General features: G+C 33.5%; 2 protein-coding genes across 4 annotated transcripts in view; both read right to left on the reverse strand.

The window, feature by feature from the left end:
- The window catches only part of LOC108736408 (5'-3' exoribonuclease 2 homolog), a 19241-nt gene extending 4944 nt beyond the window's left edge, over positions 1–14297 (reverse strand). The window contains exons 1-11 of one of the 2 annotated variants that reach the window (XM_018468819.1): positions 14104–14297; positions 13457–14033; positions 12960–13118; positions 12369–12877; positions 12023–12303; positions 11545–11713; positions 11388–11477; positions 10872–11203; positions 10556–10774; positions 10369–10502; positions 10014–10229 (exon numbers count right to left, since the gene is read on the reverse strand). In XM_018468819.1, the coding sequence (XP_018324321.1) occupies positions 10075–10229; positions 10369–10502; positions 10556–10774; positions 10872–11203; positions 11388–11477; positions 11545–11713; positions 12023–12303; positions 12369–12877; positions 12960–13118; positions 13457–14033; positions 14104–14178 (2700 nt within the window). In that variant the 5' untranslated portion in view covers positions 14179–14297 and the 3' untranslated portion in view covers positions 10014–10074. Of the gene's footprint in view, positions 1–10013; positions 10230–10368; positions 10503–10555; positions 10775–10871; positions 11204–11387; positions 11478–11544; positions 11714–12022; positions 12304–12368; positions 12878–12959; positions 13119–13456; positions 14034–14103 lie in introns of those variants that run through there. The other variant, XM_018468817.2, reaches the window with a different exon arrangement.
- A 763-nt stretch (positions 14298–15060) lies between these two features.
- Positions 15061–21010, reverse strand: LOC108736409 (maltase A1). Of its 2 annotated transcripts, none has more exons than XM_025973416.1 (8): positions 20791–21010; positions 20527–20706; positions 19181–19370; positions 18443–18773; positions 17853–18386; positions 16175–16362; positions 15313–15465; positions 15061–15242 (listed from the first exon to the last, which is right to left on the reverse strand). In XM_025973416.1, exons 1-8 carry the CDS (start codon positions 20882–20884, stop codon positions 15164–15166), a joined length of 1749 nt encoding a protein of 582 aa, XP_025829201.1. In that variant the 5' UTR covers positions 20885–21010; the 3' UTR covers positions 15061–15163. The 2 variants fall into 2 exon arrangements, with proteins under 2 accessions (XP_025829201.1, XP_025829202.1); XM_025973417.1 differs by having other exon boundaries at positions 20778–20870.
- Between the last annotated feature and the right edge of the window lie 209 nt (positions 21011–21219).

Genomic DNA, 21219 nt, shown 5'->3' on the forward strand with positions numbered 1-21219 from the left:
ACGTCCGCCTTAGCGCGGACGGAGGGAGGATGGGCCGCGCTCGGTCGCGGCCCCGCACTCCCGGGGCGTTTCGTTCTCATCGCGAGAAGAGGCGCACCCAGAGCGTACACGCTGGGACCCGAAAGATGGTGAACTATGCCTGGTCAGGACGAAGTCAGGGGAAACCCTGATGGAGGTCCGTAGCGATTCTGACGTGCAAATCGATCGTCGGAACTGGGTATAGGGGCGAAAGACTAATCGAACCATCTAGTAGCTGGTTCCCTCCGAAGTTTCCCTCAGGATAGCTGGCGCTCGCTTTTGCGAGTCTCATCCGGTAAAGCGAATGATTAGAGGCATTGGGGTCGAAACGGCCTCAACCTATTCTCAAACTTTAAATGGGTGAGAACTCCGGCTTGCTCGAACTAGAAGCCGCGAGTTTTGTGTGTAATTCTTATAACGATAACGGATCAGAGTGCCAAGTGGGCCACTTTTGGTAAGCAGAACTGGCGCTGTGGGATGAACCAAACGCAGAGTTAAAGCGCCTAAATCGACGCTCATGGGATACCATGAAAGGCGTTGGTAACTTAAGACAATACTATTTATTAATTGAAGATATTTACAGCAGTGCCGCTGCCCCACCCGAAGGTACTACAGCGGCGTTCTTTACCAATATAATATATACATTTTTCTAAATTTACATATAAAAAGACAAAAAATTAAGCTAATTAACTCCATATAAAAGTGTCCCTACTTTATCTCCTCCATCTGCTTTCGCGCAAAAGACAGAAACCTTCGTAAGAAACTTTATTTGTTGTTTTACAGTAAAAAGAAATTTGAGCAGAGAGGGAGGAGGGCCTGTACGAAAATTTACACGAAGTTAATTTCTGGGAAATATGTACATATGGTCCAACATTCGTTGCAAGGGTTGGGGAAACCCAGGAAAAAACCCAACCAGACCACCTTCTTAACCTAGGATATTTGGCTGGAGAGCAAGGAACTGTATTGCTTCGAATAAGCGAGAATTTACGTTACGTTAATGTGTAATCAAACAGTAAAAATAAAAACAACTTTCCCTGCTTTCCCGCCAAATATTGTAAAATATAAGTACACGATAGATATTTACATGGTTTATATAGCAGAACCCGAAAGTTCGCTGTCGATTATATATACATATATACAATACCATCAGAGGCAGAACAACAAAACAGTGCGATTATCTGCCTATCGACGACCAACGAAAACAGCCAATTGCGAGGGCATTGTGCTATTGTTTGCGGGCGTGACGCAACAATGACAACGGCGTCGCCTCCGGAGGCGAAGCGCGTAATTGCGGGCTTTGTAGTGCCGTCACCGACAGCGACACGCCTAATTTCACAATCGTCGTAGCCACGTACATATATATATATATATTCTTCTTGTGCCCCCGCGGCAGACACGCATTCATACACATACACCCCATACTCTATTATCATTGTAATTCGATGATCTGATAGCTACTACTGTATAGTAGTCTCGCCGCCCAGCCCTTGCTCTCTCCTTAAATCGCTACCAAAAATAATTTCTATTACCGCACAATCACATCATGCCGAGTATGATTTGGTATAATAAACGCCCGACGCCTATCAAAAGGTGTCAGCCGCATACTATCAGAAACATAAATGATTCTAAACGCATTAGAAAAGGCTTCTTAAAAAATCTATATTTTTGTTTTAATGAGAGTAAAAAGATATTATTAAAATTTTATAATATGCAAATATGTAAATATATTTAAACGCGTTCATAAGGGAGCGGGNTAATATTCTTGTAATCAACTTTACCAACTTAATTTTAATTGGTCTGAATTGGTGTAATCATGCAGTGCCTTGATAAAGATCCCAATCTTGGAGCGAAACGTTAGCCTTTTGAGAATAAATACAAGACTACTGACCAGAAACCATTCGGTTTACATATTCTGAATGACTACGCATACTTCATTTACAGGAGGGCAACTGAACGATATAATAGTTTCAAAAAGACCCATAAAGTAAAAACAGTTGAACGATTTACAAAAGTATTAAAATATAGAAGCCCAAGCAGACAACACGAGTAAAAATTAGGTGAGACATAAGCGACACTCCAAAAGTAATGTAGAATATTTAAATTAAACAAATATAAGTACAAAAATTCCGCAGTTTAACTAAAATACTGTAACTAAACCAATATTATATTAGAAGGTATTCGTGGAATGTCTCTTTGTCCCCTTTTTAAGCTTCTAATAACTTCAATGGCCAATGTGATCTAAAGTCCGTAGTTTAACTAAAATACTGCAACTAAACACGATATTATACCATAAAAAAATAACGTAAAAAGCTCAATGTATCTAAAAGATTTTAAAAGGGTTTGAAGAATTCTTTTTAATTAATCATAAAAACCCGAAAACATAAAAAATCGACAACTATTTATTGTCCACGCAAGGAAAACATTGAAGTCCGCCTTCGTTTGATATGATTGATGATACTATTAAGCTTATAAAAACTGTTATTTATTTATATAACATATTACATGTATAAATTCATCATCATCATAGGGTCGCCTAAGATTGGTTGAATATGCACCCAAACTCCTTCCTACCTTGAACATTTCCCTAAAACTAGAATCCTTAACGATTACGTCTCACTTTTCAAACAGTGTCCTTTTTGGTAGGGTCGCTTATGTCCCCGAGGGAATCGCTTATATTTACACACATATATATTGTCCAAAGGTAATTAATTTAGAATTACACGCTTGGCCAAACGACTTGATTGTAAGCATCTTAGCCAATACTTGCACCCATACCAAGATCAATATCAGAGGTCCACAACTACATCGTCAAGATACATAAATATGAATACAGGATGAGTACGGTGATACAACAAATTAGAATATTTTTAGTTTCTTGTTATGATATAATAACACCAGAAAATAAGTTGTTAAAAAATAACTAACTAATATTGTAATATCCAGAACTGTATGCTACAATTTAACAATTTGTAAGCCTTTAAAGAAATTGTTGATGAAATTTTTATTACAATTTTGTACCTTAAAATTGCAAAAAGGTCTATTTTTTTCTTGATGATATACATTATCTACAAATAACTTATTTTGTATAAAAAGCGTTACGTTCTATTTTGCTACAATTTTGTAAAAAATATCCCTACATTTGTACAGAATTTTGGGAAATTACTACAAAGCTATTTTCGAGAAATCTGCTATTTGCTCATGCTATACGTAGAAAACTAAATTTTTATGACAACGCAAAAATTACAATTTTCGATTGTAAATGGCTGAATTTGCCGTAAAAATAAGATAATTTATTAGGTAACTTGTAATAATATCAATTTTAACATGTTGTTTTTTAAATTATTTCATGTTTCTTAATTATTACAATTTAATTTGTAATATCAACTAAAACACCTCGTAAATTTATTTATGCTGAGATTTCATTTTTATAAATTCGGGTCCAAATTGTAATTTTTATTATTTCCGCTTACGAAGCAACGGACTAGCGGGATAAATTGTAAATATCGCTGTAATATTTAGGTAAATTTTCCTTTTTCATTTTCTCCGTGTACTTGCAAATTATTCTACAATTTGTTCGTGCATGCATTGGGGTACTAGGTGGAAAACTATTAACCCAGCAAAGAAGGTAAAAAGTAGAATTAGGTAAGAAAACTTCTTACAATTACAAATGTTTGTGTATCTTATTTGTATATGTTACAGATAGTTCCCTAATAATGAATAACATCAATTCTGATTCGAAGTGTAGGTATGTAATACTTATTTAATGAAGTGGATGAATTTACGAGGAACAAACTAACCGATTGATTTAATTGATTTATTTCGAGGTACCAATCACAAACTCAACATGTTCTTAATATCTTCACAATCGTGTTTAATTTGCTCTTATTTTAAAAAACCAGGGGCGGATCTTGAATTTGTGGGGCCCTGGGCTAATACTGTTTAGGGGCCCTACCTAATTACTGAACCAATTGCCATTTTGTCAAAAAAAAACTGTAGATGTAAATATATATAATATATGTTAAGTATGAATGGTTATGTTATATAAATTATAAAGTAACCTTTCTGCATTTTTGTGCTGCAAATTCCTTTATTTGGTCATCGCACTTAAGTCCTTTGTTAAATCGCAATATAGAAAGAACTGATAAATGATTTAGTCCATAGTTCGACATTGTCCTGTATTTATTTTCTATAATATACGACATCCTGGAGAAAGAGCTTCACAGCGCAACGTTAACAAAATCTTTAAGATGGTATAGCAGTTTGGGAAAATATCAACAACTTTCTTTTCATAAATTACCCAAACAATATTTCACTGCAAGAGGTGTCTTAGACTGCAGTAAGTAAGATTCTAAATGCACTCATTCACTAAATGTTCGTCTACATCATTTGGATAATAATAATTTCTAACAATAACAATTCACGGGGCCCTGGGCTGCAGCCCAAAAAGCCTTTAAGTAGATCCCTCCCTGTAGAAAACGGCAGTGATGGGCAGATTTTTGATTCAATAACAAAATCAGATATAAAAGAACCGATTCCACTGATTCCAGCAATAGCAATTGCGAGAAAACTGCAGAAGTAGAAGGTGAGATTTTTTAATTTGTTTATAAATCTGCAGTTGCATACGAAGTGAGCTTTTAACAGGTGAATACACAAAGAACCACTTGTTAAAAGCTGATTTTGCACTATTACCTATACATATAATATAAAGGTTGTCCATTGTTGTACCTTCCGATATGACTTACATTTTAATATTGCAGATACAGTTTGATTGAAAGTTGTAGCTTGATTAACTAGACTAATTGTTGTCGTAAATCATTCGGATAATCGAAAAACAGGATAACTGAACATATCAATTTTTATATTAATACACATTACTAAAATACTTTTTTCAAATTTGCATATAAAATTAAAAGCTTACTACGAATTATGCTTTTCTTTCCATAAATTGTAGTTTTATATTTATAATCATGTAGGAAGAACTTCTCCCTCTTTATAAGGCGATTATAAAAACTGCAGATGTAACGAAACTATCTTATTTGTACATCATTCTGTTACAACTTGTGATAGTAAAGCTGGTTACATTATTGTTTAAGACAGTATTACAAATTTCTTTTGTCCCCATTTGTGCTACATTTGTGTGTCACATTTTTCACAATTGTAGAACATACCTCTAGAAATGTTTCTGCTTAAAATATAATCCGGTAGTGCCATTAATAACACGGAGAGAAAAATTTTAGTATCATGCTTGTCACTATAAAGTGAGTACAACAGACATGTATTGAAAAAATTCAATATTTAGTCTAACAATTTTTGTAAGAAAGAGTTATAAAATTTACTAGAAAACAAGAATTTTTAGTAAATTTTAAATTTTTAATTGTCAGTATAAAGGCACCCAGATAATAAGCATGCATGGTAACTTTTACAAGATTTTTCTCTCTGTGTACATGTTCCTGCGGATTACATTGTACCTTCACAAAATAGCAGATATATTCTAAAAGAAAAAAAAAAAAGAAATAAAAAAACAGGAGCATTATTATGCGAACATTTATCTCGAGTGCAAGAGCTTTTAGAGTGTTCGAAACTGACGAAAGATTAAACAATGCCGTAAAGAATCAAGAACAAAATCGACCGTTGCGTACATTTAGGTCCTTTGTTCCTTGTACCATGTCAAAGAATGGCCCTGATTGCTAAAGCGATTAGACTCTCGAGAGCCCCCGACAATTCGTCGTCGGTCTCGGGGGCCATAGTGCGCTACAGTACTACTACGGAGCGAACAGAAAACTGCTGTGTTGCGCTGCATTAACGGTATACGTATGTACAAAAAGGGAAACTCAATCAGGTGATGACGGAACATGGTAGTTGTTTAAGCGAAAAGAAATAAAAAACGAGATAGAATATCGCGAGCGGATTTTATGAAGAAGTGGCTCTTGTTCTTTGGTCCAAAGAGAGTTAAAAATGCCGCGATACCATCAAAAGATTATCATCCGAGAGATGTCGCCTTATATACTTACATATCACTCAATACAAAACCAGAAAATGTTTAAGAAAACCGTTCTTTTATGTCTTGATAAATTTATACGTATTTACTTTTCATACCTCTTGATATAATGAATAATTATTAACAACAAATAATTTGTATCCTAATAATTAGTTAAATAATTTAGTGTGAATTAACTAAAAGAAAAAAAATAAACGTTGCACACAAAACCAAATCTGTTTCGCAGTGATAGATATAGATACAGGTCCTTCTGTATTACAATATAATAAAGTTTGACTCACAATATTCGAAAATAGATACTTTGTTTCATAAAAATCACTTGTCATTCAAGGATTAAAAAATGATGGGCAGAGTAGTTACGTATTTAGAGAAAACAAAATGGTGTGACGAAATCTAAAATTTGCATGATATAAGAAGAAAGTGAAATAATCTCTAAGGTAATGAGAGATACAAATGTAAATTGTATTGAGGAAATAATATTCTATTTAATGGGCAGTTTGGCTTTATGAAGGATACGGGTATTATAGTAACTTTTCTGGATTTGGCCAAGGCCTTCGATACTGTGAGTATAGAAGAACGAGTAAAGGTATCCCGCAGGGTACTATACTTGAACCATTGCTTTTTATTGTACGTTAACAATATACTCAGATAAGTGCTATATAAAAATGTACTGTCATATACGAATGAGATTAAGAACAAGCCGCTTAGTGTTAGACAACTCTTCACTCTAGAGGTTATCTGTTATCATTATGATGTACTTAAGCAAAAATTCATCAACTCATCCAGTACAACTATGAGTAAGAAGATTTAAATACCCAAAGTAAAAAAGCTATAAGCAGTAAAGATAGAAATTATGAAACAGTAGTAAGCTATAACAGTATGCCCAGTAATCTAAAAGAATTAAGTGAAAACGATGAGAAAATTAAGAGTATCTAGAGTATGTAAAAGTAACCAAACATATAATGAAAAACGATCAAAGTCAGTACCCTTTTAGATAATAACTGTTATACATATTATACCGTGCAAGCAGCAATATTAAGGAATAAGAATCAACCCCTGAGCTATGAATTAACAGTACGTGGCCCGTTCGTTTGATTGATGTCATTTTAATAACCGGCCACTTGTGATGATAGACGCATGACCTGTCAACGGGTAACAACGAATAGGCGGACGGACGCCTGTTCAAACGTCTATAAGAGGTAAGTATATGTATGCATTTGGATGTATACACCGGCGATTACGTTGGGCGTCTAGTGATTATGTGGGGCCACGTGGTCCGCACCCGACCTGTTTGGCTACAGCTTAACGAGGCGCCGCGACGCAAACTGTCGTACTGCCTTTGCATTATGCCGACACGCCTTGGGTACACATTAGTGTATATGCTTTGTTTTTCTAATAATAACCGCGTCAACTTTACTTGAATATTTCTTCTTATTAAGTATTATAGCTACGATGAAAAAAAGAAAGAACAAAATTGAAGCATGTACGTATTTGATTACGTTACGGACCTTGATATCATGTAAATTAACTTCGGTTTAATCGGTGATTTATTGAAACTGCATATGGAGTGCTGATAGTTTCGATAAATTACTGTTCAAGTGCTTATTGAACTACCGCGCCCGAGTTTCTGTATCTTATCAAATATATTATTTAGTGAAAAAGTTCCGAAAACGTATTTAAAATTTCTTTATTCATTGCATTCAAACAAATTATGTAAAATCAAATAAGTATTGCATCGGCCAAAAATCGAACCTGCCACACGCCCCCTTTCGGTTCTACAAAAGTCACGATCCGCAAATGTATTAAAAATAATTACTTGTATATTTTTACAGAAAAGTCTTGATGATATTTGAACTTTTTAACATTAACATAAGGGTTTCGTTTTTTCTTTTTGAAGTACGGAACCATAAATATAATAATTATTTTTTATGTAATTGGAAGTACCCAGTAAATGTAGTTGAAGCAGATTATCAAAGAATTAATGGTTTTGCTATTAGCCTTATTGAAACTTCACAATTCTCCAGTATCTATTATAATTTGATAGTTAGGCAATCAATATTCAAGTTTGAATTTCTAAATTTTTCCGTTTTTCTTTAATTTATAACAACAAATGCCTTTATTGCCATACATACATAAATTTAAGTTAATTAATACTAACAGCTTTTCAAATCTCAAATTCAATTAATAAACAAATCAAATGAAACAATACACCTCACAAATTCTTTCATTTTTAATTATGATATCAATACCTTAGTATTTTTTTATGTTTTTTTATTAATTTTTTTATTTAAAAACTTCTTACTACCTACCTATTATTATTCAAAGCCATCAAACACTTCCACTCTTTCAAATGTATACGCATATTGAACTATTTTAAAGTGATTCAACTGTACGTTGGGTAAAGTAGCCGCCGATTTAACGAGAATTAAAGAGCATCATTCGAATCTTGTAATTCAATTCTTCTCCAATCAAAATTAATTAGATGCCCTGTTAGTTTCTGTATAATTATATATACATATATACAATACCATCAGAGGCAGAACAACAAAACAGTGCGATTATCTGCCTATCGACGACCAACGAAAACAGCCAATTGCGAGGGCATTGTGCTATTGTTTGCGGGCGTGACGCAACAATGACAACGGCGTCGCCTCCGGAGGCGAAGCGCGTAATTGCGGGCTTTGTAGTGCCGTCACCGACAGCGACACGCCTAATTTCACAATCGTCGTAGCCACGTACATATATATATATATATTCTTCTTGTGCCCCCGCGGCAGACACGCATTCATACACATACACCCCATACTCTATTATCATTGTAATTCGATGATCTGATAGCTACTACTGTATAGTAGTCTCGCCGCCCAGCCCTTGCTCTCTCCTTAAATCGCTACCAAAAATAATTTCTATTACCGCACAATCACATCATGCCGAGTATGATTTGGTATAATAAACGCCCGACGCCTATCAAAAGGTGTCAGCCGCATACTATCAGAAACATAAATGATTCTAAACGCATTAGAAAAGGCTTCTTAAAAAATCTATATTTTTGTTTTAATGAGAGTAAAAAGATATTATTAAAATTTTATAATATGCAAATATGTAAATATATTTAAACGCGTTCATAAGGGAGCGGGGGAGCGATGAGTCATAAATTTATGACACATATTTCATCTGCTTGTCACATTTAGTAACGATTTAAAGCCTCCCTTTTTTTAATTAAGTCTGGATAATCTATTCCCCTCTAGAATGAAGAACATTAAAAACTATTTATTTTATAATTTATATTATAACTGGGGTTTACCAGCGGTTTCGCTCGCTCATTAACCAAATGCGCGTTAAAGATCATAGACGATCACATAAAAGTTTTCCATAAAAATCTTTCTATCCCTCGAGGACAGTAATTTTTCTGGAGAAGAGGCACCCTATGTCCCTCTCTGTACCCCTGACAAGGTGTGTAGAAAATATCATGATGATCGGTTAAGTAGTTAAGGCATTAAATGGTAATAAACAAACAAACTCACATTCGCTTTTATATCAGTTAGGATAAAACCTAAACTAAATTAAATTATTAACATTCATTCTACAGAGTTGCTCATATTACCTATGAATTATTTTTTATTTTAAATGTTACAGCTTAATTAACCAATTGGTTTTTAATTTCTTTCGAATCATTACAACTCAGCGAGGTCGATATTTTTCGTTCGCAAGATATCGAACGCAGGCACTTACACATACCCCATGTACACACACAACTACTTTTTCAAATTGTAATGATATTGTGACCTTCAAATCGCAAAATATTCTGAAAATTACGATTTTGATTTTCGGAGCCATAACTTCCCTATGATTAGAAAATTATAAAAAAAAAGTAAGTTAACTTTGAGCGACCTCTTGTTACAAGTTAATTAATAACTCCACAGTATTTTAATTTTTTTCCATTGTTTCAACTATTAAAAAGGCAAGACAAACTATACGCTTTCAGTAAGGGGAGTTATTACTTTGTGAGAGTTAAGTTTACATATTTACTTTTTTTTTTAATTACATTCGAATTCCATTTATTTGTTCGTTAAGCTAGAAGAATCAATAGAATTGTTTCTTGATATACTGCTTTCATCAGAGTCACTATCAATACCAAAACTTAAATCATTACCAACAAAGTCATCGTTGTCATCATCATTTTCGTGATGAATTTCATAAATACTACTATCAGCTGTAAGTAATAATAACATCAATTTTAATTTTATTTGTCCTTTCTTTTAATAAATGTATAGCAGAAAAATAAGTAACGGAATATTTTTTAATTACGTTTTCTTTCTGTATAGAAGCGAAAAAAAAAATTAAAAACTAACCTTGATGATCATGTTGACGGAAATTTCTGGAATTTCTCGCTATAGACGGAGGAGGTGGAACATTGGAATATGGTCCTCGGTCAGCTCTTGTGAAATGTCCCAACATTCGATGACCAGCAGAATCCAAAGTCACACTGCAATTAAAAAAAAAATACACTTATTATCCCTAAAACATTGAATATCATACCTTTTATTTGAAGGAACCATTCCAATAGTGGGCCTCCAATTTCTACTGTTTGCCGCATCTAAATCTTGCGGTTTAAGAACCCTGGCGGGTGGCTGTGCTCCTTTTAATGCTTTTGCAGGAAATATGAATCCCCTAGGATACTTTGGATCACGGAAATTGACACACATTACACTATTATGCATTATCGTCGTTAAGCCTTTCACTGGAGAATGCAAAACACTGAAAAAAAGCAAATTTTCATTTGTTTGATCAGTAAAAGATTTTTTTATGTACTTATCATTATTGTAATAAATAAATGTCATTATTTTCAGCTTACCCCCCTAATGTGACGCACTGTTCCGTGACCAGTACAGTACCACGAATTCCTTCGTAGGCGAAAGCTGATTCAATGGTCGATGAGACGTTTTGTTGATAAAGACCCATAACGAATTTGTAAGACGGATTACGTTTTGATACGTAAAGTCTGTCATCTCCCCGTATATTACGACGAATCTCCTCGTGAGTCAATTTACTGTAATAAGGCTCCAGTGCCTTAAAAAGTCTCTTTTCGTCTACAAAAGGCAAAAGTGCGACTCCCTGCCAAGCGAATTTTTTACCATTCAGATCGATCTTAAAATCCTCAGGATAGAAGTCAATTATAGGAGAATCCTGGAAGACAAAAGTGTATAAAAATTATAAATATATAATTACTTATAATTCAGTAATAACACATATTAAATGTCAGTAAAAAAAAAACGGAACAACTATTTATAGAATAAATAATCAAGATACTAAATTAATGATTTTATAATCAAAAATCAAGATAATAAATCGAAAATATAAAAACACATACTGGATCTGTCATAAGCTCAGACCATGGTTCGGGAACATGTTTCCTACTGGCAGCCGGAAAAACTCCCATTAGTTGTTCCAGAGGTCTGAACTGAAACAACATTACTAGTTAAACAAACCATTAAAAAAATATAAACAACCTATGCACAAATGCTTACTGGTTGTGTATCGCTTTCAAATTCTGTACTAAGTCCAGCAATATTGACAAAATCAGAGGCAAAGGGGGCATAGTGGTATGGGTAATACCATTTCCATGAAGCACAGCCTTGATAGTAATACTTCAGCACCCAACAAAGACCTCTTATATAGTGAAGGGCAACACTATATCTAAAAACCAATGTTTTATTATAATTTTTGTTTGTAAATTTTACGGTTACTCCCAAGAAGAATTGAGATAGGATAATAACTCAACCGCAAGCGAATGGGGCCAAAAAGTCATCATCACTAGTAAAACATGGACGACGCAACTAAAATAGAAGCTCCTTGCCTGCGCGTCAAGTCAGCCGCGCATGCCTTATCGCACAGCGAACCTCCAAGCACAACGTAGTGCCGCTCTTACGATAAGTCATACAAAGTCTACTCCCATCTCTAGTCTTCTTGATTACTTCATATTTATAAATTTCATGTAAATTTCACCTAAAGTCATGTTGATTGGGTGTTACGTCGAACTTCGATTCATAATACCGATCTTTGAAGCCATCCTCCCATAATCGAACTTCATCGTGAACTTGGTCATCGTCTTCATCATCATCCTCCAAAGGCCTTTTAACACCCCTTCGATCCTGTTTGTCTAAATCTGCAGGTTCGCTAGATGTCCTCAATAATGTTTGCACCCCAGCACTTGTGTGCATGCCTGCCTTTCGAATCTCGAACGCCTCCTGCCTGGCGTTTAAAACTGGAGAAGCTTCATTGATTCTCTAAAAAAGAAATCAACTCACATTGCAAAACAAACACATTATTTATCAATAAAAATCTTTCTTACTTTTGGTGCAAACTGAGTATCGTTTACCAGTCTCCAATCAGGCCTAAACTGGTTGAATTCCGTACGTCTCTTCTTTGCTTTCTCTCGGGCTTTAAAGGCAAGCTCATTCTGTTGCCTTTTCTTGAATATTTCATCTTCTGCTTTTCCTAACTCATTCATGATAAGCTGCACACGATCCAAATTAACTTCCCCGCTGTCGGTCAACCAACCTCCTGTTTTATATACGGCGTCTTTGTACAGTCTTACAAGACGATCAATAGCACCTTCACGAATCTCGAGACTGGGTAGGTGAGGTAGGAAATCGTTTCCCACAAAGAAACACATAAAAACCCAATCATCGAGAGCTCTTTCAAATTCGTATTTAAAAGGTAAATTAGGCATCGCCAATTCTCGTTCTAAATATTCTCGAAGGACACATAGCCGAACAAAAATGAAGTCCTGTTCAGAACTAAATGTTTGCGTCTCTTGTACATCAGGTGCTGATCCAATGCAGTCCTTTAAATCGTGTCCTAAAAGAAAACAAAAATAAATTGATGTACATACACGGAATTTTACAATTAACAGATTTTGGTAATAAAATGTACAGCTTACCTGTTTGTCCACAGATGTCACATGGCCTTGGTTTGTTTGGTTTGAATTCTTCCCTAATTATAGTAAAATTAGGTTCATGAGTTGCTAGTCCTAACATTATTAAATCAGCATCAGCTCCACATAAGCAATGCTGTGTATTTGGATCATGGTCAGGCTGTGCTAAATAAGACCAAAAAAATGTCAATTAATAATTAGACGTGTAGCAAAAAAATAAAAACAAAGGATACTACATAAAAAATAATGTTTTTAATAAAGCTATTTATTTATCTAATTAAGGAGACTGTGGTAACTAAAAAAACTGAATAACTTGCCTGATATTACCATAAACTGTTTGATAAACAAACATTGGGCATGTGTGTTATCAACAGGAGACACAATCTTAATAATACCCACTTTTAAAAAATTTTGTAGCAATTAGAATTGTCTCTTGTAGTTTATGAATAACATAACATAAACATTATTAGTAATAGACAGTCTAAAATAAGAACAAATTTTACCTCTTTGCCTGCGAATGTAATCCATTATCTTATGTTCTCCTTCTCCAGGTACATTAGCATCTGATAGTATAACTTTAATCCCATTCCAACCAGGATCATTATTCAAACGATCGTGTATATAATAATGAAGACAATCAGATAGTCTGGCCATAAAAGGTGTTCCTGGTGTGATACAGTTAGAATCAAAATGGTCTTCTTTTGGTTTCTCTGCAGGTAACTTCGCCCCTTTCAAAAGTAATTCTGCCCTAACCCTATTGACTTCGTTAATTTTTTCCACCGTCTCCTTGGAAGCTCGGAAACGCCGAGATCTTTGTTGATTCATTTTAGCTCGAGGAGCTACACCGTCAATAGCCATATACAACAATTTTCTAGGCCGTACAATTCTAAAAAGTCTGTCGATACACTCGAAAATAGCAACCATCATTTCGTCTTCGTTTCTAGGTGCAGGCCTATCTTCCGGATGAGTACAAGGATGAATTATACCATTCATGTCCAAATACAAATTATCAAATTCGACTCCATTAGGGTTTGGCTGCGAAGAATCCACCGGTATTTTGGTTCCGTTCACGTCCACCGGCTGAACATTTAATCAAAATTTTTTTTGTGAATATTATGAATGGATTCCAAATTAACTTAACCTCGATTACCTTTTGCTCAACACAATGAACTATTACAGAAGGATATTTTCTGCTCAGCCACCTGAAAAATGCAGGAACTCCCATTTTTGAAAATTAATCTACACTATCAGCTAGAAACACTAAATATTTTGTTTAATATTTATAAAAATGTAATTATACAAGCAAACTAATTTACGCCATTTTACTAGTATACCATAGATTATAGTGTACATAGTATCATAGATAAGAAAAATATATATCTTTAATTAATTATGGGCATGTACTTAGCTAAATGATTTAACTTAATATCTATGGTAGGAGTCGTCAAAAACACAGAAAACCATAGGCCAAAAAGGTGCTAAAATTAAAAGCATAGAATGTGATACATAATAATGTACTGGGTGTTACTTTAAAGGACATGTAAATTTTAATCAATTTACAAACTATTTTTAATGCAAATCTAAAGGCTACAACTAACTTATGAGTCTAGTTTATATAGATCAACCAGGAAGAAAATTTGATATAAGTTTTAAAAATAAGAATGATCCCTCTTAAAATAAATAATCTTTTCTAGAACTAAATAATACATTTAGCAATCATTAAATTGAAATTTTACGTAATGAAAATAAGGGACATAAGCTGTCATTGCTAGAAAGCCGGGAAATCAATAAGTATAAACTTGGCATCTTATTATATTAAATGATGTCTTATATGCAAATAATTCATCATTAGTTAACATAATACATGCCCTTCTATTGGCTTGTTCCCTTCTCCCTATTTCTTATTATTGTTGTTTATGTATTGATACAAAACACAATTTACCTTTTTACCTTAATCAATTAATAAAGTCATCTTTATATCGATAAAATATTATTTTTTTGCACGTTTCCACAAATAATCCAATTGTCAATTTAAAGACCTAGTATAAAAAAAACGAAACAATTTTAAGTCTCACATCCTTGTTCTTGTAGGTATTAGGAAAACCAAAGCATTCTAACTTCTTTACTAATTAAATGAGAAAATACATTCCTAAGAGTTTCACGATTATTAACTGAGAATAGCACAAGTTTCAATTTTATAAACTCTCATTTTAAGGCTTTTGTGGAATGTAGGTAAATACTCCAGCGGCTTCTGGAGATATTGGGACCATCTTGGCATCAATCTTTAACCTAAAAATAAATTTAAAACCATTGCTGGTATTATACTGTACAAATAATAAACAGAAATTAATTCACTTACTCTGGGGTAACGCCTGTCTCGTTATAATTTTTACTGATGTATTGAACGGTAATTTCTTGGGAAATAGTGCGAACTTCCTTAGGGAAATCTACCACCATTTTCCTGTCAGTTGGATTTATTGCTACTAAGTAACCCGGATTGCCAGGTGACACCCTGTACACATATAAATTAAAATGTAAATGCCACAGTAAATTATAAGATCACTAATTAGTCTAAAAATAAGGTTAAAGATCTTTTATTAGAACAATTGAATAATATTAATTTATTCAGTTTAATTTTGCACTATCGTTATAAAAAGTACATTTAGGTTGTGCTAAATTCTTAGTTGCAATATTATAAAACTCTCTATAGAGTTATCATAAGATCCTTCTACACTCAGTTTAGCAAAAACAAATCATTATTTTATTTTTTCATAATTGATATCCAAAAAAAATTTTTTTTACAAAAAGTTGACTGAATATTATATAAAATTTAATTCCGTTCAAAGCAATTTTTAGTAGAACATCCTACGTCCAAAGTTAGTGAAATCACAGCTATTTGAACGAAACAATTTTTGTCCATATTATTTTTGTGAAAAGCCTTAAAACTCGATGAATCACTTTAATTTTTAAATAAACATCTCATCTATAGAAGTAATTATTTTTTTGAGGTGATTAAAGAATTATTTTTACTTAAAATAAGCAAAAATGTTTTTCTTATACGTGCGCCTGCATTTACAATTTTTACATACAACACCTATTAAAACAAATCAAATTTCTTACCTTTCCCTGAATTGCAAAAAAGAAATCGGATAAAAAATTAAAATAGTGATTTTGTAAAATGTAAAACACAAGATTTTAAGAAAAAAAGATATATTATTTACCTGGTGTAGGCAAACACAGTACCGTTGTTAAGTTGGTATTTCAGAAATGTACCGTACTGAACTGAGGGTGAGCTGCGTATTTTTAAGAGTTCAGGATCCAGAGTTTCATTGTTATGAAGTAGAGGAACACCCGGTAAAAGAGAGATTAAAGTGTACATAACATCTGATGGTAAGGCGTTATTATTTTGCTGTAACAAAGATTAATATTCACTTTAAAGGTAAAAATGGTTACAGAACTCAAATGTATTACTGGTAAATAATGCATCAGGGATATTCTGTACTTTTCGATGCTCTTAGAAAAAAGAGATAATTATCCACCCCCCACCCCCATATCATGCCATTTCTATTTCAAGGTTCCGTTGGAAAACGAGTCATGTGGAAAAACTGCTTTTGGAATACCGGGATTCTATTTTTAGCCTTTCTTTTACGAATTTATCTATTCTAAGTACTACTTTTCATATATGATATTAATTTTAGTTTTGCATCATTTGTTTGACTCTGTTCCGTCTAGTTGTATTGACCTTAGAAGTCTAGTTTATCTTGTTGAAGGATACCCGTCCCTTTTTCACTGGGTAACAGGGGAATTGTAACTTTCTTTTATATGGGAGCTATATCACTCTTCGGTAAATGGCGTGACCAAACTATACTTGAATCGGGAAGTCACTTATAAAATCATCAGTCATCCCATTATTACTGTGAACAGCACATGGTAATCGATCGCCCTGTGATTTTTACACTAGATACAACACCTTGAAGAGTCCCAGACTTTATTGCTGTGAGGGCAAAAGACATTGTCGCCCTTACTTCCCGGGATGACGTACATTCTTTTGTATTGTTTTTAGAGGCAACGCCTATAAGTTTTGTGTTTAGCCAATTTTGCATCAATTTACAATCCTTTCTTTGGTGGTGAAATATAAGCCTTTGTAATAATTTGTGGTGATTCTTATTTTCCTCAAAAAGAGAGGATTTTGCCCCAAATAATGGTATCGCAATATAATCACTGGACCACGCCTAGTATTTAAATTTTAGTTTTCAATAAGTTTGCCATTGGTGTTTGATCCAAATAATTGATCCTGAAGTTTGATGTATCTATGTGCTGGCAGTTTTTGTGCCAAGAAATAATATCTTTGTTTCGACCGTTGGTAAAGGCGTAGAGTCGTCAGTTCCTGGTATTAGAACCTTTCTGAGTACCTCTTAAATCCGTTTTATTGACATTTACGTCGAGGTCTCGACAACGAGCCTAGGATTTACGAAGATAGTACTCTTTTTGTTTTGAATTTTGAGCAACATTACAAAGCGCGCAGTTTTGATCCCTGTTTTGGAATCTAAATGTAAAAATCTAATTTAGTATCTAAACCAGGAGGTTTGCTCTCTATGCCTGGTGACTGTTTAAGAAATGTGTTCAGACTAATTACTATTTTCTTCAAATTTTTCCATTTCAGTACTTACGTAGATATTAAAAATCAATATTCAAAATTAACTTTTATTGTTATGTGCTTATGTTATTCGTCTGTGTACTAATCTTAATATTATCAGATTTACTTATGTAAATTTTATCAATTTGTATGTGTTATCTGGAGGCCGAGAGCCTTCAATTTATAGTAGCGGTTTTCTTTTAGCCCTGACATGGAATTCATTCCTTAATAAATCAATAAAAATAAAAAATTGGTCCACTTACCTCCCACAATGGCCAATTGTGTTCCAACAACGTAAACGTCGATTTGAGGTCATTATGTAACAATGAAGATGACAATTTCCTGCTGCTATTAAACAATTTAGAATGCCTAGGCAAGTCAATGATCAAACTACCATTAACTTTGAAAGGTTCCAAAGTGTTCAAATCCTCTGCCAAAATTAAGGGGGCCCCGTTTTCCGTTTTATTTCTGATCACGTCTCGCCACTGTTTAATAATAGGCCCGATTTCATGTAAATTTTCTGTTTTTGTATGAGAATAGAAGCCATACTCTGTATGATAGAAACCTTCAGGCGCTATTATCGCTTCATCTGCGAAATTCAGATCTACAAGCAAATAAGGTGCTCCATGAAGCCTTATACCTCTTGCACCTTTGTCAATAAGACCAACAAGTACATTTGTAAACTCTCTTATGACATTTGGGTTTCTGAAATTCAAGTGAGGTGCAGACTGAGGGGCATAATAAAACTCCTTGCGAACTTCAGAATATACCCAAGAGGAACGATTTTCTTTAGATATCTGCAATTTAAAAGAAAATGTGAATTGTGCGATTAAAAATAAACGATTCTTATTACCCAGTTGTTAGGGGGTTCTGGACTACCAGTTGCGTTAACGCCCTTAGGTTTCTGCCAAATATAATAATCAGTATAAAAGTCATCTTTCCCTTCTGAATCCCTAAACCACTTCGTTGAAGAAAGTGGATTCAGATCTATGATTACGCTAACGTTTAGTTCGTTTGCTGCTTTTACTACTTTCAAATAATCTGTGGATTGATTGAGGAAACTATAAGCATCCAAGAATGAGAACCATGACAAAATTATTCCTTGTACTCCATTATCCTTTAATGCTTGTAACTGCTGTTTGGTCACTTCTTCTTTGACTTCTGTAAGAGGACCCTGTTCCCACCTGTTATTAAAATGAGAAAAATTGTATCTAAAAGTCGTTGAAAGAAAGTTTATAATCGATAGTATTACACCCAATATCAGGCCTTAATAAAAGATCATTTTCAAATTAAAAAATATTCTCCCAAAAACATAATGCCACCTACTTGAGGGGTTTAATGTACTATACTCTTTATTGTAAGTATATTAAATTGTAATGCGGTCGTCAAATATAAAAAATTAATACATATATAAAGTTATATAAACAATTTTCATTACATAAAAAATACTAACCAAATAAATATATAGAAATCACATTTTAGCAGATGTAATCCCTTTAAACTATCAACTATCCTATTTTAAGACTTGAAAAAACTACAAAATATAGAAAAGAACAGTAATAACCCGTAACTGTTAGAGTGCATGTCTTACCAAGTTCTGGGTTCTGGAGGATTACACTTGGGAGCTGCCACTATAATCATGATAGCGCCTACTAGCATGGCAGCCCAAAGGATCCAGAAAGAAATGAACAGGAACCAACGTAGACGAACCCAAAACGGATCGTTGGCATACTTCATCAATTCTTCTTTACTCATGCCTACATACTGTCCCTTTACATCACCTATTAAACGTGATTTTTCGGAATAACACATTGTTTTAACAATTAGAATAAAATGACAAAGACTGAATCTTCTATAATTTACTACAATTTCTAGAGTAACTTAACACATGTGGTGATTTACTGCCATTCCTGAAATTTCTATACAATAGCCGTTAAAAAAATGTTTGTGATAACACGCAACCTTGATACCCCCTGCAGATTTCATAATAAAACATACTTATATGACGAATACAAAACGTTGATTAGACAAATAAGTGTATATGAACAGAAGTTATGAGACTTCATGATTAACCTTTATGTCACTTTTTTCAGATAATTACTGCTTTTGTAGCAAGGCAAAAAGAATTTTTGTTTCTATTTCTGAATTAATTTCAACTGATAACACAAAACGATTAAATGTTCTATTTAATAATAATTGTGTATAAGTACACATAATGTACATAATTATACATATAATACAGTTTTATAGTCTTATCAAAGCAATTAGAAATACTTCCTTCTTTGTTAACGTACATATATATATTCCATTCTTTTGATACAATAAACTTTACTAACAATCCAAATGATAAAGTGAATGTTTATTTGCCACTGTTTCAGCTATATGTAATTCAGATAAAATTTGATTCAAAAACTATATATTTCAATATAAACAAATTAACTAAGTGAATTTTGATTTGATCTTCACATTCATACACATGGGAAGACTTATAGTGCTTGAAAATGTGCTTCCAGTTCTTTAGAAGCACTACACTTCAAGCCCTTTCATGAACAATTAATTGGGGTTGAGAAATGAATTACTTATAGAAATACTTTGCAATTTGTATTCCAATGGATTCCAAAGCTCTTTCAAAAAATTTGGGGCTTTGAACCTATTATTTTTATTTTGAACCTAGTGTTTTCTAAAGTAAATGGTAAATTAATGTCCTTGGATTTAAAAATGTAATTGGAGCATCAAAGGCCAAACTAGTTTAAGTAAGGGCTTTGATCTAAGAGCCCATTTTTTTGCTCAGCTCATTGCTCAAAAATTACATTGTAATTTATATAAACTGAAATTATATTTTGACCATTGGAAATGTAAAATGCAAAACTTTCTTTTAGCTCTCCTGATTCTACTAATTGTTATAGTTATTATTAATTAATTAATTAAAATTATTACCTATGTCCAGTTTAGCATCCCCATTCTGCTTCTCGTTGGCGGTGAACTTGATTTCGTTTGCATTAACGTTACTTTTTTCAGAAGCATTTTTTTCTTCACCAGGAAGCATTTTCTCATCAGCACCATCCAAATTGTTCTTCTCTTTGGTGACGGTCTTTTTAGGTCGCTTTACCGCTTCTTCTGCAGCAGAACAGGTTTAATTTTTTTACTAATCGTAAGAGGTCAATCGATCTGATGCAATTTTCGCTTACATATGCTACATACCTTCCAAGTCAGACTCAGGTATTTGTTTGTAAGTGGCAGCTGGCAGGCCATCCTTTTCAGGCTTCTTGTTTATTTCTAGCATTCCACTATTCATTTCGTTAATATAATCAGTAAATAATCACAAAAGTCGCAAAAGTTTACTAAACACGCTCTGTTTCCTCAACACGCCCAAGGCTGAATGTCATTGAAACAGAATCAATAATATAGTACATAGACACAGAATAACCTACAACAAATGATTACCCACTGATCACTGTTGAATGAAAAAGTTTGACAATTCACAATTATCAATTATCATGGAACAGCATAAGAAAAATTAATATTTAACATATCAGTTAAGTAAAGAACTACATTAAACAAGAAATTAATGTAATAAATTAAATACAAACAAAGTTTAAACAGTATTTCACTTGAAACTACAATACCTTG

This window comes from Agrilus planipennis, unplaced genomic scaffold, assembly GCF_000699045.2.
Source record: "Agrilus planipennis isolate EAB-ADULT unplaced genomic scaffold, Apla_2.0 scaffold149, whole genome shotgun sequence".
Lineage (NCBI taxonomy): Eukaryota > Metazoa > Arthropoda > Insecta > Coleoptera > Buprestidae > Agrilus > Agrilus planipennis.

Coding starts and splice junctions, on each gene's coding strand:
- LOC108736409 (XM_025973416.1), bottom strand. CDS start 20,884: ATGAATAGTGGAATGCTAGAAATAAACAAGAAGCCTGAAAAGGATGGC. Junction 19,371..20,526: donor GGATGCTAAACTGGACATAG/GTAATAATTTTA, acceptor CACGTTTAATAG/GTGATGTAAAGGGACAGTAT. Junction 15,243..15,312: donor GAGACAGGCGTTACCCCAGA/GTAAGTGAATTA, acceptor ATTTATTTTTAG/GTTAAAGATTGATGCCAAGA.